General features: G+C 41.7%; 1 protein-coding gene across 10 annotated transcripts in view; it reads left to right on the forward strand.

Moving 5' to 3' along the window:
* The window catches only part of invs (inversin), a 313,548-nt gene that overhangs the window by 144,742 nt on the left and 149,972 nt on the right, over positions 1-18,834 (forward strand). For all 10 annotated transcript variants that reach the window (XR_011349882.1, XM_069913577.1, XM_069913576.1 and 7 more), the window contains 4 exons: positions 135-302; positions 1,266-1,446; positions 3,235-3,344; positions 13,346-13,517. Coding sequence is in view for 9 of the 10 variants with exons in the window: in XM_069913577.1 (XP_069769678.1) it covers positions 135-302; positions 1,266-1,446; positions 3,235-3,344; positions 13,346-13,517 (631 nt within the window). In the remaining variant the exon portion in view is untranslated. The remainder of the gene's footprint in view (positions 1-134; positions 303-1,265; positions 1,447-3,234; positions 3,345-13,345; positions 13,518-18,834) is intronic.

Consider the following 18,834-nt stretch of genomic DNA (forward strand, 5'->3'; position numbering starts at 1 on the left):
TCTCCTGTAAAGGAGCACCAGGTCTTTAGTAATTGCACATGATAGAAAGCTAACATGCTTCTCTTGGGAAATAACTCTATTGTTATCATCGCAAAATATTAAAATAGTATGTTTTGCTTTATTAACTTTTATAGCAAACAGCACTACACTGGAGTGCCTACTACAATCATCCAGAGCATGTAAAGCTGCTGATAAAACATGATTCTAACATTGGCATTCCTGACATTGAAGGCAAAATTCCACTTCATTGGGCTGCCAGTAACAAAGACACCACAGCTATTCACACAGTGAAATGCATTCTGGTAAGCATATTGATTTAAATGCTCCTCTTATAACTTAAGAGATTCCAGCTGTGGTTTTATGAGATTGTAAGTGATAAGATATGATCACAACATCAATTTATAAATAACTAAAGCCAATTTGTGCTTGGAAGAATGAAACAAGTGGAATTAAATGATACTGGATTTATTTTTAGTTCAGTTTCAATTCAAGGAATTTCATCATGTGAATGAAAACTTTTCATTTTATGGAGAATACAGACCATCCAGATATTTAGCAGAAGAGAATTAACTCCAATTTTGTTTCTCTTTTCCCCCCTGAACATACAGTGCTATTAATATGTTATATTTTGCAGAGACAGCTCATCACTTAACACTTTCTGGGGTAGGTTGTTTCTGACGTTACTTTTGAGGCATAAACAATGCTTGAAATTACACTTGAAGCCTCATGTAAAAACAGAGGACTCATGGAAAATCAATGTTGGACTTTCTACCTTACTGGCATTGAAACTCAGAAATTGTTTTTGGAATAGAAAGTGATAGTTATACCATTGGAATGGATTGACTCATTTTAAATTAAAATGTCCTTTTGAATGCAGTGCTTGATATTTCAACAAAGGAAGTGTTTAATAAATGAAAACATTCAGGTAACATGCATCTTTTCTGGTCAATTTTACTCACAAAATTAAAGTTTAATAGCTTTAATAGTCTTTTGGACTGAGCTGAGGAATTTTAATAATCTATTCTTTATTCTTTACACCAACATACTTTTCCGGCTTGTTGATTTGAACCCCCCCCCCTGTGATGTCCATGTCCATATTCTGTTTTGTAAAATCATAATGTAAACTTTTGGTTGTCATTTGTGACTGAGGATTGTGAACTAAATCTTTTGAGGCAATGGGTTCTAATTTTTTGAACTTTTTATTCTTTATTGAGCAATTTGATATTGCATATTACAACATGCTGATTTTTCTGTCCAACTGATAGGAGGCTGCTCCAACTGAATCACTACTGAACTGGCAGGATTATGAAGGGCGAACACCATTGCACTTTGCGGTTGCTGAGGGAAATGAAGCTGTTGTTGATGTTTTGACCTTATACGAAGGATGCAATATTACATCTTATGATAATTTATTTCGAACTCCTCTACACTGGGCAGCTTTATTGGGTAAGTAATACTGAAAGAAAGCATGACCTGTTTAGCAAATTATATTATCTAATATGCACACGCAGACCTAGGGTAAATTTAATACAATCTGGATATATTCTATTAATAATAGTTTTAAATTCTGGGCTCGCAGATTTAACCTTAGAACAAATTTGTTAAACTTTACATTTTAATTTTTATTTTGATCATTATATCTATTGCAGCTCATTTTACATTTGAATAAAATAATTGCAGAAATCTTTATTGTCATTTTGAACAATTAATTTCTTGGGACTAAATTACACAGAGCAATCATGAGAAGAGGTGAAATAAAATAGATATGGGAAATTCAAACTTAGATCATTTGATCAGTTGTAAAATGTGAGTATAAAGGAAGAACTGAGAAGTTAAACAACATGCTGATTTTTTTTCTTTATGCAAATGTTACTTTGTGTGGAGATATTCTAGTTAAATTGCTTTCAAAAGCAAAAGCAATTTATTTTCTTGAATTTTAACTTGTTATTTTTGTGTTATTAACAAGAGCTTGCTGTTCATAAACTTGTGAAAACTACATATATTCATTCTATGTACAACATTTTCTGAGGTTCATATGGTGGGGGGGGGGGGGAGGGGGGGTGGTGATATTCAAATCCCATGCTGTCTTTAAGGAATTATAAGTTCTTCCCAAGTCTGCAAGGCTTTTCCCTGGGGGCTTAGGGTTCCTCCCACCATTTTGAAAAAAAGTACCAGGAGTTGCATGTTAATTGGGTGTAATTGGGCAATTGGGTGTAATTGGGCTGCAAGGACTCATGGGCTGAAAGGGCCTGTTACTGTGCTGTGTGTCTAAATTTAAATTTAAAAGGGAACTGAAGGGGCATGTTTTTGCAGGTGAAGTGATAAGAATATACAACAAGCTGCCAGAGAATGGGACCTTAGAACATGACAGCACAGTAAACAGGCCCTTCAGCCCTTTTAGTCTGTGCCAAACTATTATTCTGCCTAGTACCACTGACCTGTACCCTTTCATATCCTTCCATACTCCTTTCATCCATGTACCTGTCCAAATTTTTTTTCTAAATGTGAAAACTGAGCCCAAATTCACCAGTTCATTTGGCAGCACAGTGCAAACTCCCACCATTCCTGTACAAAGAAATTCCCGTAATGTTCCCCCTAAAATTCTTCCCTTTCTTGCTTAACCTACATCCTCTGGTTTGTATCTCACCTAACCAAAGTGGAAAAAGTCTACTTGCATTTGCTCTATCTATATCAATCATAACTTTGTATACCTCTATCAAATTCCCCTCATTCTTCTATGCTCCAGGGAATAGATTCCTAATCTGTTTAACTTTTACTGCAACTCAGTTCCTCAAGTAATAGAGTTCAATTGGTGCATATATGGTGGTTTCGTGTATTGGAGTTTGGTTGGCACATGCGTGAGAGTTAAGACAATATTGAATTTGCGCCCTTAACTCTCGCATGTCTGCTTGAAAAGTTAGTGACTGAGAGTGCTTGGTATTAACCTATTATCCTAGAAATACTTGGTTGACAAATTAGCTGAAAAATACAAATGACACCTAATGATCTAGTAACGCTCCATTTTGTACAATCCATCCTGATCATTTGAAGTATATGATTTCTGCCTTTTGTTCATAATTACATTTTTTCTTGCAAACTTTTAATTTTCACCATTGCTAAAGGACTTGAATGATATACAACATCAATAGCTCAGATTGCTGGTTGACTGCGTTATTTGCTGATATCATCATTGTGTTTCTTCGATTTAATCATGGATGTTATACTTGTATTTAGGCCATGCTAAAATAGGATATCTTCTTCTGGAAAGAAATAAATCAGGTACCATTCCATCAGATAGCCAAGGAGCCACACCTCTGCATTATGCTGCTCAGAGTAATTTTGGGGTAAGAAATCAGAAATCTAATTTATGCACTATGCCATTTATGTGTTTTAAGAAAGCTGAAAGATGTGATGAGTAAGTTACTGTAAAGCAGAAGGTGGCCTGGAACTATGAGGTGGCCACAGCACTCTCTGCTGCATGACCATCTATTACCAAAGTCCTGCACAGCTGTAACCCTGCATTAAGCTAATGTAGGATTTTATGCATATGTCTGCCACCCCTCAATCTGCTAAAGACTGATATACAGGTACACAATCCTTCATCCGGACATCTAAAATCCGGAAAGCTCCAAAATCTGGCAAGTGGGGAGAGACCGGCAGTGTGAGTCAGGCAGGGGAGGGGAGAACGGCAGTGTGAGTCAGGTGAGCAGGAGACTGGCAGAACGAATCGGACGAGCAAAGTGGGGGGGAGAGAGACCCGCAGCGTGAGTTGGGCGGCCGAGATGGAGAGACCGGCAACGTGAGTCGGGCTGGCGGGAGACTGGCACAGCAAGTTGGGAGGGCGAGGGGAGGGAGATACTGGCAGCGCGAGTCGGGCAGGTGAGGTGGAGAGACCGGCAGCGTGAGTTGGGCAGGTGGGAGACCAGCAGCGCAAGTCAGGCAGGCAAGGGGAGGGAGAGACCGGCAGAGTGAGTCAAGTGGGCGGGAGACCAGCAGAGCGAGTTGGGCGGGCAGAGGGAGAGGGGAGATGCCAGCGCAACTGGAAGGGGGTGGGAATGGATACGGCAGCACCATTCGGCTAGGTTTAAATCTGGCTTTCTGAAATCCGAAATTCGGGACACACTATCCCCCAGGGGTTCCAGATAAAGGATTGTATACCTGTACCACTTAGTGTTGCTTTGGAGCTATTATATTCACATGTCTTTGCATGGGATTTCTTAAATTGAAATTTATTTGGGGAGAATAACAACACTTTCATGTATGTTTAAACACAGGATCCTTGTTATTGGATGTTTTGCAGGCAATGTTAGGCACACTTTAATTTAGACATGTATACAGGATGGTAACAGGCTTTTTTGGCCCACCACCCCATGCCACCCAAGCACACAAGATCAACCTACAATCCCCCGCATGATTTGGAGGGTGGAAAGAAACCCTCGCAAACACGGTGAGAATGGGATTCGAACCCCAGTCCCAATCACTGGCACTGTAACAGCATTGTGCCAACCACTTTGCTAACCGTGAGAGAACTGTGGGATAGCAGAAAAGTGGGCACACAATTATTAGATTTCTAATCTTCAGCCTGTTTTGCTTATTCTGCAAATTTTGACTAGCAACAAATGTTTTCTGATTCCAGAATTTGTAGCCTTTAACTGGATACTCTCTGGACTTAATGTATTCTTACGCATATAGCTTGAGTTATATGCGTATTTTACAAACCAGGTTACCCTCCCCCCCCCCCCCCCCCCCCCCCCCAAGCATGATATGCATGTATGCACTATACAAGAATATTTTTACATGTTGAAAGAACGCGCATAATTAATAGTGGGTGTGGGATTATAAGCGATCTTGGGAATATTATAGCGAGAATGAGAATATAATAGTAGCAGTGAAAGAATGTGCACAATTTATAGCTGGCATGGGAAATTTTGATTTTGGGAATATCTCTTTGTACTAAATGTATGATATTCCTATAATCAGGACATTCTGGCTAGGGCACTGCACCTATCAATGTTAATTGCCGCGACCCATTGATTTGAGACAACATTAAAATTAAAATCTTGCTTAACTTGATCTATTTAATTGATTCCTCTCCAAAGCTTGATAATGTACTGTAGCAGGTTATCATCTATATGAGGATTGACATCTCTGGGAGAATTTGATTGGGTGTTAATTGTGGGAGATACGGCAGATACTGGTATGTGCTTTGTCTCATTTCCCCTTTAAACGCAAAGTGCTTTTGCCAGTGGAATTTGGAATACTACACCTGCATGTTATATGTGTGAGCGTGTTATATGAAAATATTTTATCACAATTTATGATTTTCTGCGCATTATGTATGTGTGCATGACAAAAGGCAAAGGAGGAAAAACCCAACACCCAACCCCAACCAACCAATTTTCCCCTGCAACCGCTGCAACCGTGTCTGCCTGTCCCGCATCGGACTTGTCAGCCACAAACGAGCCTGCAGCTGACGTGGACATTTAACCCTTCCATAAATCTTCGTCCGCGAAGCCAAGCCAAAGATATGCATGTGTACGTTATATGAGTGAAAATACGGTAAATCCTTGTATTTCAGCAATCAAAGTTGTACTCTAGATTCAAGGTATCATCAAACAAGGGTATTGGGCATTTTTAGGATGTTAATGTGTGCTCCACTAATTTGACAACATCTAAATTCAATATTTTGTTGATTAAACTCTACTGTGGACAATGCCATGGAATGCCATTGTTCTTTTCAAGTACCTTAGGATTGTGAATGGCTTGTTCTCCAAGTTTTGAGATGACAAATAATGCTAATGTGAGAACTGCAGATCTTCTCCTGGTGGGGGTTGAGGTGCCTGAGAACTTACGCAGGTGAGGTGGTGCACTCCTTCCACCATTAAGCTTAGGCTTCTGTGCATGGACTTCAGATTTAAAAAAAATTATTTTAAAACACTCAAGCAAATATATACAAACAATATTTAACATTTTCTTATCCCACAATATTATATCCAGAGTCCAGTATTTTCCCCCTTCCCTGGATATTAAATAAACCATAAAAAGCAAAGAAAAAAACAAAAATAAAATGAAAAATTAAAACACGTGTCTTCTGTGCCACAACTTTAATTCACTCTCTTTATTTATCTGTTGGGATGGCTTGTATCTTAACTCATTTCTCATTGGGGGGTGGCATGGTAAAGATCATATCTGTGCACCTATGTGCCTCAGCTATGGCTGCCACACTTCAATTAATGTGTCATACTTCTTCCTCAAGTTATAAGTAATTTTCTTCAGGGGATTGCAATTCTACATTTCCGTATTCCATCGTGTAATACTATGGTGAGAGTTGGACTTCCACAAAATTGCTATACACTTCCTGGCTACCATCGAAGTGATCTTCACAAATTGAATTTGGTATTTGGATAGTCTAAACTGTATTTCACCAATATCTTCCAGAAGGAACAATTCTGGATCTTGTTGAAACTCCACTCCTGTAATTTTTTTTAAAAAATGTCCCCCCCCCACCCCCCCCCCCCACCCCACCTCGATCTACCAAGAAGGATCTCACTTTCGTACAGAGCTAGGCGGTATGGATAAAGTTTCCAACCTCTACACTACATCAGGAACACATCTGAAATTTCTGGCTTTGATTTATGTAATTTTTGTGGAGTGAGGTTCAACAGATGCAGGAAATTGTACTGCACCAGCAGGTAATTTAGCATTGACAATCCCTGTCATGCTGTTCAGACACAAGTCTTCCCACCAATTTACATTAATCGTTGTCCCATCTTTCCCTCAGCCGGTGTAATCCTGGTTTCGGGCCTTCACTCTGGAGGAGCAAATACATTCGAGAAATAAATTTAAATACATTACCCTGTCAAATTAGAATCTCCATCGTCCTACACTCCAGCAGTATCATTGTTTGTCCTAATTTGTCTCTTAAGAAAGATCTCAGTTGTAGGAAGAATGTTCTATTGGAGGTAAAACACAGGATTCTGTTGACACCGTGGTTAAGTGAAAAAACACAAATGATGGAGAAACTCAGCAGGTCAAACAGTGTCTTTATATAACAAAGGTAAAGATACATCACCAACGGTCAGGCCTGAGCCCTTCATCAAGGTGTGGGGAACATAAGAGATGTCCGAACAAAAGGGGGAAAGGGGGGTTGAGGGTGGGAGATGATAGGTGGGGGGAGGACCGCAGGAAGGGGGGAGGAGTCTAGGCTAGGTGGAGAGAGAAACAAAGTAGGAATTGGAATAACTAGTTAAGGGGGGGGGGGGGGGGAGGCAAGCTGTTTAGTGGAATGCAGTGAACTCCGTGTACATGCTCTTGGGTTGGAGGGGGCCCATACGAAAAATGAGGTGTTGTTCCTCCAATCTGCAGGTGGTCAGGGTGGGGTAGTGTGAAAGGCTATGGATAGGCATGTGAGCTTGAGAGTGTGACTCAGAATTGAAATGGTTGGCTCCGGGGAGGTCACTTTTGTTGCAGACAGAGAGGAGGTGCTGGGCGAAGCGATTTTCTAATCTGTGACCGGTCTCTCCGATGTAGAGAAGGCCACAGAGGATGCAGTAAACGAGTTCTTTGGAGGTACAGGTGGAGTGTTGCTTCACCTGAAAGGTCTGTTTGGAACATGGACCGTGGTAAGGGAGGAGGTGTGGGTACAGGTATTACTCCTCCTACAACCACAGTGGAAGGTGCCGTGGGGGAGGGGGGGAGCGACTGGTGGGAAGGGAAGAGTGCACAAGGAAGTCACAGAGGGAGCGGTCCCTTTGAAAGGCTGAGAGAGAAGGAGAAGGAATGTATTCATTTTTTTGTCTGGGCTCTCTCCTACCCCAGGGCATGAACATTGAGTCCACTGCATTCCACTAATCTGCTTGCCTTTTCGCCCCCCCTCTCCCCACCTTTGACTAGTTATTCCAATTCCTATTTCTTTTCTCTCTCCACTTAGCCTAGGCTCCTCCCCCAACTTCCTGCGGTCCTTCCCCACCCACCCCTCCCCCCTTTCCCCTTTTGTTCGGACATCTTTCATGTTCCCCCACACCTTGATGAAGGGCTCAGACCCAAAACGTTGGTGATGATACTTCACCTTTGCTACATAAAGGAACTGTTTGACCTGCTGAGTTTCTCCAGCATTTACTTAAGGTGTACAAAGACCCTTTTTCTTTTTATCTGTCCATTAACATTAAAGCTTAAAAATTTCATTACCCTAGTGTTTCTTCATCCCTCTCTTCTCCCTCCCCTTTTTTTTTAATTATTCTTACCTTCTGTCTCTTTTACCTTACCTTGATTCTCTGTACAGATGTTCATGTGTAAAACTAAACCTAAAAAAATTGGCAAAACTAAAATCAGTATTTCAAATAGAAACATAAAAAAACCCTAAATAATCCTTTCCACAAAACAAAATAAAAAGATTAAAACTAACAATTCTGAAATAATTAAAAAAAATATTGCATATCCCCCTGACCCCCCAATCCTCTCCCTTCCTCTTGCCCACCCTTCATCCATTCCTACTGGCACCTACACCCCCATAACAGGTGCCAACTATCCCCTTTTTATTAAGTGTGCCTGACGCTCCCATCCATCTTCTGTTTTGTCCTTTCTCTCCCTGTCTGAGCCTCATTTATTCCCTTTCAGATCAACTTTGGGAATGAATATAATAATTATATCACATAATTAATAAAATCATACATCATGTAACCATAAAACCCTATAAACCCATCAATTATTATGTAACAATATAACATTATTTCAAACTTACAACCCTACAATCCATCATAATTATTCCCTTTAATAACCTGTGTATGAAACCCCACCCTATATCTTGTAACAATATAACATGTATACAATCCCATAGTCCATCATAATTTACCCCTTTAACAACAAATATAACAATATTACACATAAATTACCACCGAACTCTTCATAATTACTGTGATGATCTTTCTTTTTTAACATAAACCATTGCCTCCTCAGTGACCTTGAAAAATTGAAAAAAAACCCCGTAGTGAGCAGTGATGAACCAAGGATTCCCAGAACTTAGTGGAGACTAAGCCTTTTTTTCAAGGAGGCTGCGAGCACATTTTTTTTTGTCCGACTTTCCATGATAGCACTTGGAATAGACTGTATTTTCAAAGCTTGTGAATGATGGAGCTTAACCAAGCTGGCTGAGTGTAGTGTTTTTCTCATGGTGGGGATATTTGCCTTGGAGACAAAGGCTGTCATTGGTTTCCTTATAGATCCAATGAATTTAGACCAGGTTTTCAACATTGCTGTAAAACTTGTCTATAGCTTTTTAGCACAGCTCCATTTTAATTATTGTCTGAAAGTCTGGCTGGCATTTTTCTACCAATATCTTCACCCCATGAGGTACAAATCATTTAACAACAACCAATCTGAGATAGGTAATTGGCTAGAAATTTCTACACCATTGATTACCCTGTTCCAGTTTCTACTTCCATTCTTTGCCATTAATGTCACTGTTATCCATAGAATCCTGCAAAACGGAAACCAGATCTTTGGCCCGCCATCGCCACTGAGCATTAAGGACCCACTTCTATTCATGTTGCACAAATCCTATTTTCATTGTCTCCATATACCCATTAACTCCTACCACTCACCTTATCCACTAGATATTGTTCACAATGACCAATTAACCGATTACACATCTCTGAGATGTCTGTGCAAACTAATGCACTGAGAAAAACACACAGAGAAAATTTGCAAACTCTACACAGATGGCATCAATAGGTCAAGGTTGCCCCTGAGAAGTGATGCAGTGACTATATCAGCTATACTCTTTCAGATTTTACTTTCTATTCTTCTCCTTGTTTCTCCATTGTGTTGATCACTTCTCTAGATATCCCATGGGTATTCTTTCAATTCCTCATTTCCCTCTTTCCTTTTTCCCTCCCCATTCTCATATTTCTCTATTAATCTTTTATTCCTCCATCTTTCCATATTCCCTTAAGATTTGATTATATCTGTTTTTTCCCTTGGTTGTCCCAAAAACTACATGTGGTAATTGTATTGCATGTGTAAGATAAGGGAAGACTAATAAATAATAGTAAATAATAAATAGCTGCAATTTGTCCCCTTGATAATGTAAGCAAATCTTAAAAGATCTAGAGTCGTTAACAAATAACAAACACAAGATGAATGTGAATAAATTTTGTACACAGATCATGAATCCCATTAACTCAGCCCTCACCTTTATCTCCTCTATTTCTCAGTGGCCAACCACTTCATTTCCACAAACCATTGCCACACTAACATATCTGTCTATAGCATCTTGTACTGCCATGTTAAGGACATCTGCAATTTGGAGGAACAATACCTGTATTCTGTCTCAGCAGTCAAATTGGCAAAAAAAAATGATGGATACAATTATTTTTGTACATTTATTTTCATTTATTAAATCAATGAATTGAGTTTTGTCCATAAACAAAGTTGGAACAGAGGGTAATAATATCTGCTGAATTGCTCCAGCATTTTGTGTAATGATTCAGTAGTTTCCATAATAGATTTTTTTTGAGGGGGTTATGGGAAGGTGACCAAGGATTTCAGAATCTTTTCCCCAGGGATTATATGCATTCTGGAGATTGGTTTCTATATGTCTTCTATATGTTATGGAAGGAAAGGGTTAAGTTTTTTTGCATTTATTGTTAATTCTGATAAAAATAATTGCAGATAGTTCAGTGATTTTGTAAGATAAAATAGTAGATACAAGATTGAAAAGAAAACACAAGAATCATAGAGCAATACAAAAACCTTTATTACAATTACAGGAATGACTGGTATTAAGGTCAAGTAGACCAAGTCACTTTAGGTCAGTGGTTCTCAACCTTTCTCTTTCCACTCACATAATACTTTAAGTAATCCCTATGTCATCGGTGCTCTGTGATTAGTAAGGTGCTATGTGGGTGGGAAGGGAAGGCTGAGAATCACTGCTCTAGACCCAATTATTACTGAAATATTTTGCTTGAGAAAAATTGTCATTGGCCCATTTCTTTTGGAGTTATGAAACCATGCACATAACAAATCAATTGGGTACAATAAAAACAGTGGTTTTCAATTTTTTTTTCTTTCCACCCACATACCACCTTAAGCAATCCATTACTAATCACAGAGCACCTTTGAAATAGGGAATACTTAGTGGTATGTGGGTGGAAAGTTGCCTTAGGTAATACCAGAATCTCATTCGAAGGTTCAGTGAAACAGTACAATATTTAAGCATATTCTTGCACACAATTTGATAGGCATCTCTTTGAGCCAAACTTATGTTTTACATTTTCCATATCTCCTTTCTGAAGACAAGAAAGTGGCTGACGTCAATCAGTTATTTACATGTACAAGTCATAATTAAAAGATACCATTTCTTGCATAGGAAATTGGCAAAAGTCTGGAAAGGTTGTTTCTCATTCTCTATGCCTGAGTTTTAGTCTTTAATTATCACGTGTAAATGGTTGGTCTCACAATAATCTTAAACCATCAGGGTTAACATTAAAACTAAACTGGCGCCTTAGTGCTGATGTGCGAGCCCTATGGTTATCGACAGCCATTGTGCAGTTTTGACAGTTAACCAGCTGCTGTTTGCTTGGGAAATTATTGATGAATGGAAACTTCTCTTTTGACAGACCCAGTGCAATCACTGCTATGCATTAACAATTCGTAACTGTGAATGACATTCATGAATTCTTAAGGTATCAGTCTGAGTGTTGTGAAACCATTTTTGGGAGAATCTCTGGTCCATTAACACTTCTGTAAGATGCTCAGAACAATGTGCATTTTAAGCTTCTTTCACACTTGTATCCCAGTAAATCGGCCATTCAGTGACCTGGGAAAGGATTGGGGGTTTGGCCTTTCACACTAGACCACTCCTAACTGGTACACTGAACGCTTTCATGCTTGCAAGGGTTTATCCCTGGCATTTGGTCTATTCTACCTTTAATAGGAAGTGCCTGCAATGCAATTCCCCGTTTTATACTTACTTGATCTGGGGATTGAACTAAGGGCCGAGGCCTGCAATCCTTGACGTGAGATGACGTAATCTGACACCAGTGTTGAGCAGATTTTGCTTTCACACTTGCCACTTTAAAGGCCAATTGGCGTTTGATTCCTGGAATCACTGGCAAGTGTGAAAGGGGTTTTTGTGTGCTTTTAAATTGTCAGCCAAAAGTCAGTTTAGTCAGGGGGTTAGGGTAAGTTTGTGGCACATTGATGTAACACAATTGAAACCTTGGATTTGTACAAGGGATCAGTCTTTTCTGAGCTTCATTAGTGATTCATCCTGTCTGGAAGAAGCAGGGCTGATCAGTACATGGTCCTTGGAGAATACTTGTACCAAAAAGGTCTGTGGAGAATACTTGGACCAAAAAGGTCCGTGGAGAATACTCGGACCAAAAAGGTCCGTGGAGAATACTCGGACCAAAAAGGTCCATGGAGAATACTTGAACAGCATAAAAACAGTAAATCTACAAGAAGATTTCTAGGAGAAATCTAGGAGCAAAATAAACTTTTTTCAGCCAGTGCCAAAGCCTTGTGCAAAGGGATAGGTATAACAGTCAAGCATTTCGCACCAACTTCTTGTAAGTCCTGTATTTCTCTTTTTGCATGTGGTTCACCCATTTAGCGATATTGTCAGAGCTATAAGTTCAGCCGCCTTGACCAATCATTTTAACAGGTCTCCATCACCACCATTGGGTTCTGGATTGTCACAATATAGATGGCAACCATCTCCGCTGTCTGTTGAGAAAATATCTTCCTGGCTACTCGGAGCCCCTAAGCCCTTCATGAGCCAATAGCCCCAACGCTGAATCGGATGCCTTTCTTGTACTGTTGAAGGGGTAAAGAATCATAATGATGTAATCCATCTTAGAAATACCTCTTTTTGTTCTGAACCCGGTTACCTCTGGCCACTCAGCTTCTGTTCAAGTCCCATATCCCAATTCATAGGACCACATCTAATTGATAGTTGATTCTGGAAACCTGGAGTAAGAACAGAAAATGATGAATAGGACCAGCAGTATTTCTAAAAAGAAAACTACCATTAAGTTACATCAGAACATCTGGAGACAGATTAGAATTTAAAGGAAAACAGAGGTGGAAGATGAAAAAAAAACTAAATATCTGTGACTGGAAGTCACAAAAGATTAAATGATCAAAGAGATAATGGTGAAAGGCAAATGAGGCAAGACAAGAAACAAAAGAAGATAGATCTTGGTAAACTGCAAATGGCAACAGCAATTATTATCAGTTGATGCTATCTGAAAAATTCTAGTGACTGTGAAGGATTGCTAAAAGGTAAATTATATAAAAATAATGTATGCCGATTGTGTAAAATGATTTCAGCTATTTTCTTGTGTAGGAAACTGTTGAAGTATTCTTGAATCATCCATCGGTGAAAGATGACCCAGACTTGGAAGGGCGCACTGCATTTATGTGGGCTGCTGGAAAGGGCAGTGATGATGTACTCCAAACCATGCTCAAAGTTAAATCAGATATTGACATCAACATGGCAGATAAATATGGTGGGACAGGTTAGTCTCCATTTCATACTACTGGATTTCTTTGTACAGTAAAATCCCCAGTATCCAGCACCTATGGGGATCGCGGATGCTGGATATGTGAATTTTTCAGTTGACTGAGGCACACTCTTACAATGCGTGACTGATACACCTGCATTAGGAGGTCTTTTAAAAGACAAAAGACATTGCAAAATGTAAAATAATTTGAAAATAAATCAGAATTGTAGTCTTTAATTATGTAAAGTTTGTGGTGTGTCTCGAGGTTATAGCTCGGGAAGTAAGACAGTAATTTAATGAACTAGCTGCTCTCTTTTATATAGTCTGGCTGACCCTGGCTGCCACGTCACTGACGGGCGTGGCCAGTGTTCCTTTGGGCTCTGATTGGTGTCTTCACGACCCGCCGTCGGTGATTGGCTGGATCAGCCAGTTTTGCTGCAGCATTATCGATGGGTGTGGCTTGTGTCACCCTGGGCGCTAATTGGCCCTTTCATGATCAGTCACCAGCGATTGGCTGACTGAGCCTGTTTTGCAGCGACCTACAGGAACAGGCTGCTGACGCCTCGTGCTGCCCGTTCGATTGTTGTGTTCAAACAGCATATTCTGCGTCGGCCTACGGTGACTGCCCCCCACCCACCGAAAACCGGTGATTGGAGAGGTAGTACCTTTGGCGAGGGATTAGGAGTGTAATTGGTTGACTGTTGTCCAAATGTGCCAGTTTGACCTGGTCAATCATGTAAGTCTCTTCCCTGCCGCCGATGTCCAGAACACAAGTGGACCCATTGTGTTGGAGGATGTTGTAGGGCCCCTTGTAAGGTCAGTGAGTGCCACGATCACAAAAATATACTTACAGTTCTTGAAGTCTGGGGATTATAGATCGGGGATGGCCATGTGCTTCGGGAAGTGTTGGGGCAAGTGTTCCCAAGCGTTCGTGCAGTTTGGCTAGGGCAGTGTCTGGTGGGTCTTCTAGGGTAATTCATCCAGGATGACTAAGGATGCACTGTGCACTATTTCGGCTACGGGTGTATTGAAATCCACCTTGGGTGCAGTTCAAATGGCCAGGAGGACCAATGGCAGTTCATCTGTCCAGTTGGGCCCTGAGAGTCTGGTCATGAGGGCTGATTTGAGGGGCCTATGGAACCTCTCCACCAATCCGTTGGCTTGTAGATGGAGTTGGATTTCAAGAGCATTGGTCAAGGCTGCCCATAGGCTTGAGGTAAATTGGGACCCCAAAGCATGTCACCCAGTTGTTTAACAGGGCCCTAGCACGTCTTGGTGGATACCTCAGGTAATGGGACTGCTTCGGGCCACCTGGTTCAATGATCTACAATAGAGAGCAGGTATCGAGCACCCCAGGACACTAATAGTGGGCCAACAATGTCCACATGTAGTGGCTGAACCTTCACCATGTTTGTTCGAAAGTCTGGAGAGGGTTCTTAATGTGTGTCTGGATCTTAACAGACTGACATTGTGTGCAAGTCCTTGTCCATTGGCTGACCTCTTTTTGGAGCCCATGCCAGATGAATTGGTCAGCTATCATTCTGGCAGTGGTCCGAATGGAGGGATGTGCCAGATTGTGGACCATGTTGAAAATTTGTCTTTTCCAATTGGCTGGGATGATTGGGCGTGAATTACTAGTAGCTGTATCAAACAAAAGAGTCATTTCACTTGGGCCGATTGGGACGTCAGCTACAGGACAGTTACTGTAGTCTGATAAGTGGGGATGTTGGGATCCACTTGTTGTGATTTCACCAGAGCCACGTAGTCAATGCCTGGAGCGGGGGCACGTATGGCTGAAATGGCAGGTCGGAACAATGCGTCAGCCACCATATTGGATTTTCCCACGATGTGACGAATGTTGGTGGAGAATTCTGAAATATAAGAAAGGTGTCTCTGTTGCCTGGCTGACCATGAATCTGAAACTTTGCTGAAAACAAAGATAATTGGTTTATGGTTGGTGAAGATCTTGAATTTACTGCCCTCTTGGACATATCAAAAATGCCTCACTGCAAGGTACAGAGCCAACAGTTCACAGTTGAACACACTGTATTTCAGTTCCGGCGGTCGTGGGTACTTGCTAAAAAAGGCTAGTGGCTGCCATTGTCCATACACCAGCTGCTCAAGCACACCTCTGACTGCATCCACTGTGATTGCTGTTAGGACATCAGGCCTAGGGTGCAGCAGTAGCATTACGTTGGACAGAGCGCACTTAGCAGATTGGAAAGCTTCATCTGCCTCATTCGTCCATATAAAGTCTTCTTTGTGACTGGAAATGAGAGAAAATAATGGCCTCATGATGCAGGCTGCTGCCAGTATGAATCGGTGGTAAAAAAAAAAATTAATCATATCGGCGAATTCTTGTCGGCCCTTGATTGTATTTGGCCTAGCAAATGACTGAATGACCTTGACCTTCTCGAGTAGTGGCCTGGCCCAATCTTTATTAATCCAGGGCCCTAAGAAGTCAATAGTCTCGTGGCCGAACTGGCATTTTGTTAGGTTAATGGTCAACCCGTACTCACTCAAATGAGTGCACAAAAGTTTTTAAGTGGGTAGTGTGCTCGGCAAGGTGACAGCTAGCTATCAGAATATCTTCGAGATAGATGAAAACAAATTTGAGATCCCGGTCCACTGTGTACATTAACCAATGGAAGGTTTGAGCTGCATTTTTTTAAATCCAAAAGGCATCCAGAGGAACTCAAAATGTCCAAAGGGGATGATAATGGGGGTCTTGGGGATATCATCTGGGTGGACCGGGATTTGATAATAGCCCTGTATTAAGTCAACTTTTGAGAATATCCAGGCCCCTTGAAGGTTAGCAGAGAAATCTTGTATGTGGGGGACCAGGTATCTGTCAGGTGTGGCATCGTTAAGGGATCGATAGTCTCCACATGGCCTCCACCCTCCTGATGCTTTGGCCACCATGTGGAGCAGTGAGGCCCTTGGACCGTCAGATCGTTGTACAATGCCAAGCTCCTCCATTTTACGGAATTCTTCTCTTGTCAGGTTAAGTTTCTCAGGTGGCATGCGGCATGTCCTGGCATGGAGGGGTGATCCCTGAGTGAGGATCTGGTGCCACACCCCACGTTTGTGTGTTGTCGAGGTGAAATGTGGCATAGTAATGGAAGGAAACTCGGAAATAATGTGTGCAAATGCATTGTCAGCAGCAATCTCAGAATGTAGGTGCGGAGCTGTGAGTCTAGTGCCACCTAGTGTAAGGGACTGGAAAGTCATTGAGTGTACCAGCCTCCGTCCCTTAATGTCCATCAGTAGAGAAGTCGGCCCCCAGGAGTGGCTGTCAAGTGGATGCCAAAATGAAGCTCCAGATAAAATGGCAGTTGCTGAAACAAAGGGGAATGGTGCGGGTGCTGAAGGTGCGTATGTTTGAGTTACTGGCAGCCCTTAGTTCTTGGCTCATCTTTTGGCTGCGGTCATTGGAGGCTGGGGGGGTGGGGAAGGACACTGACTTCAGCCCAGTGTCAACCAGAAACTGGCGGCCTGATAAGGAATCTTGTATATGAAGCAGCCATCACGACAAGCAACTCTGGCATTTTCCAGGAATATGCAAGGGGAGTGGCATTGACTGGCCTCTGAACCCCAGCATTGGTGATAAACAGTATGGCTCACCGTTGGGATCCATTGCCAGGTGGTCATTTGGTTGGCGAGCTTCCTGGCTGGAAGCTATTGTTGAGCCATCATCACCTGTTCCAGCATAGCGCAAGCGTCTCTGTTTGCCACCCATAGAATGTCCGCTCAGGCAGCTTTCTTTCTGGGGTCGTTGAAATCCTCTTCTGCAATAAGCAGCCAGATGTCTTCAGGCAACCGCTCCAGAAAGATCTGCTGAAACAGCAGGTAAGAGGTGTGACCATTGTTCAGAGCAAGCATGTCGTTCACGAGGGTGTAAGGGGCCCTGTCCCCCAAGCCGTCTATATTCAACAGTTGGGCCGCGCGCTTGCGCTTCGAGAGTCCAAAAGTTTGGGTTAGTAGCTCCTTGATAGCCACATACTTCCCTTGGTCTAGGGGGTGCTGAAGGAAATCAATGATCCGGGCTGTGTTGATCTGGTGAAGGGCGCTTACTACATGATAGTCGCTTGTGTCGTTAGTGGACATCTGGCGAATGACGAACTGTGCCTCGGCTTGCTGGAACCACACCAGTGGGTATGACATCCAGAAGCTTGCCAGCTTCAGGGAGACCATGTTGATTGAAGGTTGGTTTTCCATTTCTATATTCAGCGTTGGGTCCAAAAACACTGTTTGGACCAGTTGGGGTCACCACTATGGTGTTCCTCGAGGTTATAGCTGGGGATATAAGACTCACACAACAAAGAGTGCAGTTGACACTAATTTAATGAACTGACTGCTCTCTTTTATTTAGTCAAACTGACCCTGGCTGCCATGTCACCGACGGGAATGGCCAGTGTTCCTTTGGACTCTGGTGTCTTCACAACCCGTGGTCAGTGATTGGCTGAATCGGCCAGTTTTGCTGCAGCATCATCGACCGGTGTGGTTTGTGCCACCCTGGGTGCTGATTGGCCCTTTTGCGATTTATCACCAGCGATTGGCTGGCTGAGCCTGTTTTGCAGCGGCCTATGGGAACAGGCTGCTGCTGCCCACTCAATTGCCATGTTCAAACGGCGTCTTCTGTGTCGGCCTGGAGCGACGGCTGCTACAAATTCACTTTCATCAGGTAATTCCTGTAAATTAAAAAATTTAAATTCGAATACTGAATGGGTGGCACAGTTCGTGTAGCAGTTAGCACAATACCTTTATAGTGCCAGTGATCAGCACTGGGGTTCGAATTCTGTGCTGTCTTTAAGGAGTTTGTACATTTTCCCCATGTCTGCATGGGCTTTCCCTGGGGGCTCTGGTTTCCTTCCACTGTTTGAAATGTACCGGGATGTAGGTTAATTGGGCAGCAGAAATGGCTGGTAGCTGGCACTGTAACTGCTATGCTAACTGTGCAGACATTATAATTAACCCCTTCTCCATCAAGTTTACAGATAAAGCCTTACTATTTCTTAATTATATATATATATTAAGATTATACTTATTGATATATTGTTACGAGCCCAGAGGACCCCAAAACCCAGCAGCAATAGATATTCACCAAGACAAATGGATACTTAAACAAAAGTTGCTTTTAATTATCTTTAAACATGAAAACAGGATCAAACTTTAACTTAATATTAACTTAATCTAAATAACCCCCTTCTAATTCTAAGTGCACGTGTATGTAATGTGTGTGTAAGTTGAGGAAAGTTCTTTGGTTCACAGTCCAATTTCACTTCTCATTCCTCCAAATTAACTGGTTGCAGGCAATTCGTACACTGTGCAC

The sequence above is a fragment of the Narcine bancroftii genome, chromosome 1 (assembly GCF_036971445.1).
Source record: "Narcine bancroftii isolate sNarBan1 chromosome 1, sNarBan1.hap1, whole genome shotgun sequence".
Classification (NCBI taxonomy): Eukaryota; Metazoa; Chordata; class Chondrichthyes; order Torpediniformes; family Narcinidae; genus Narcine; species Narcine bancroftii.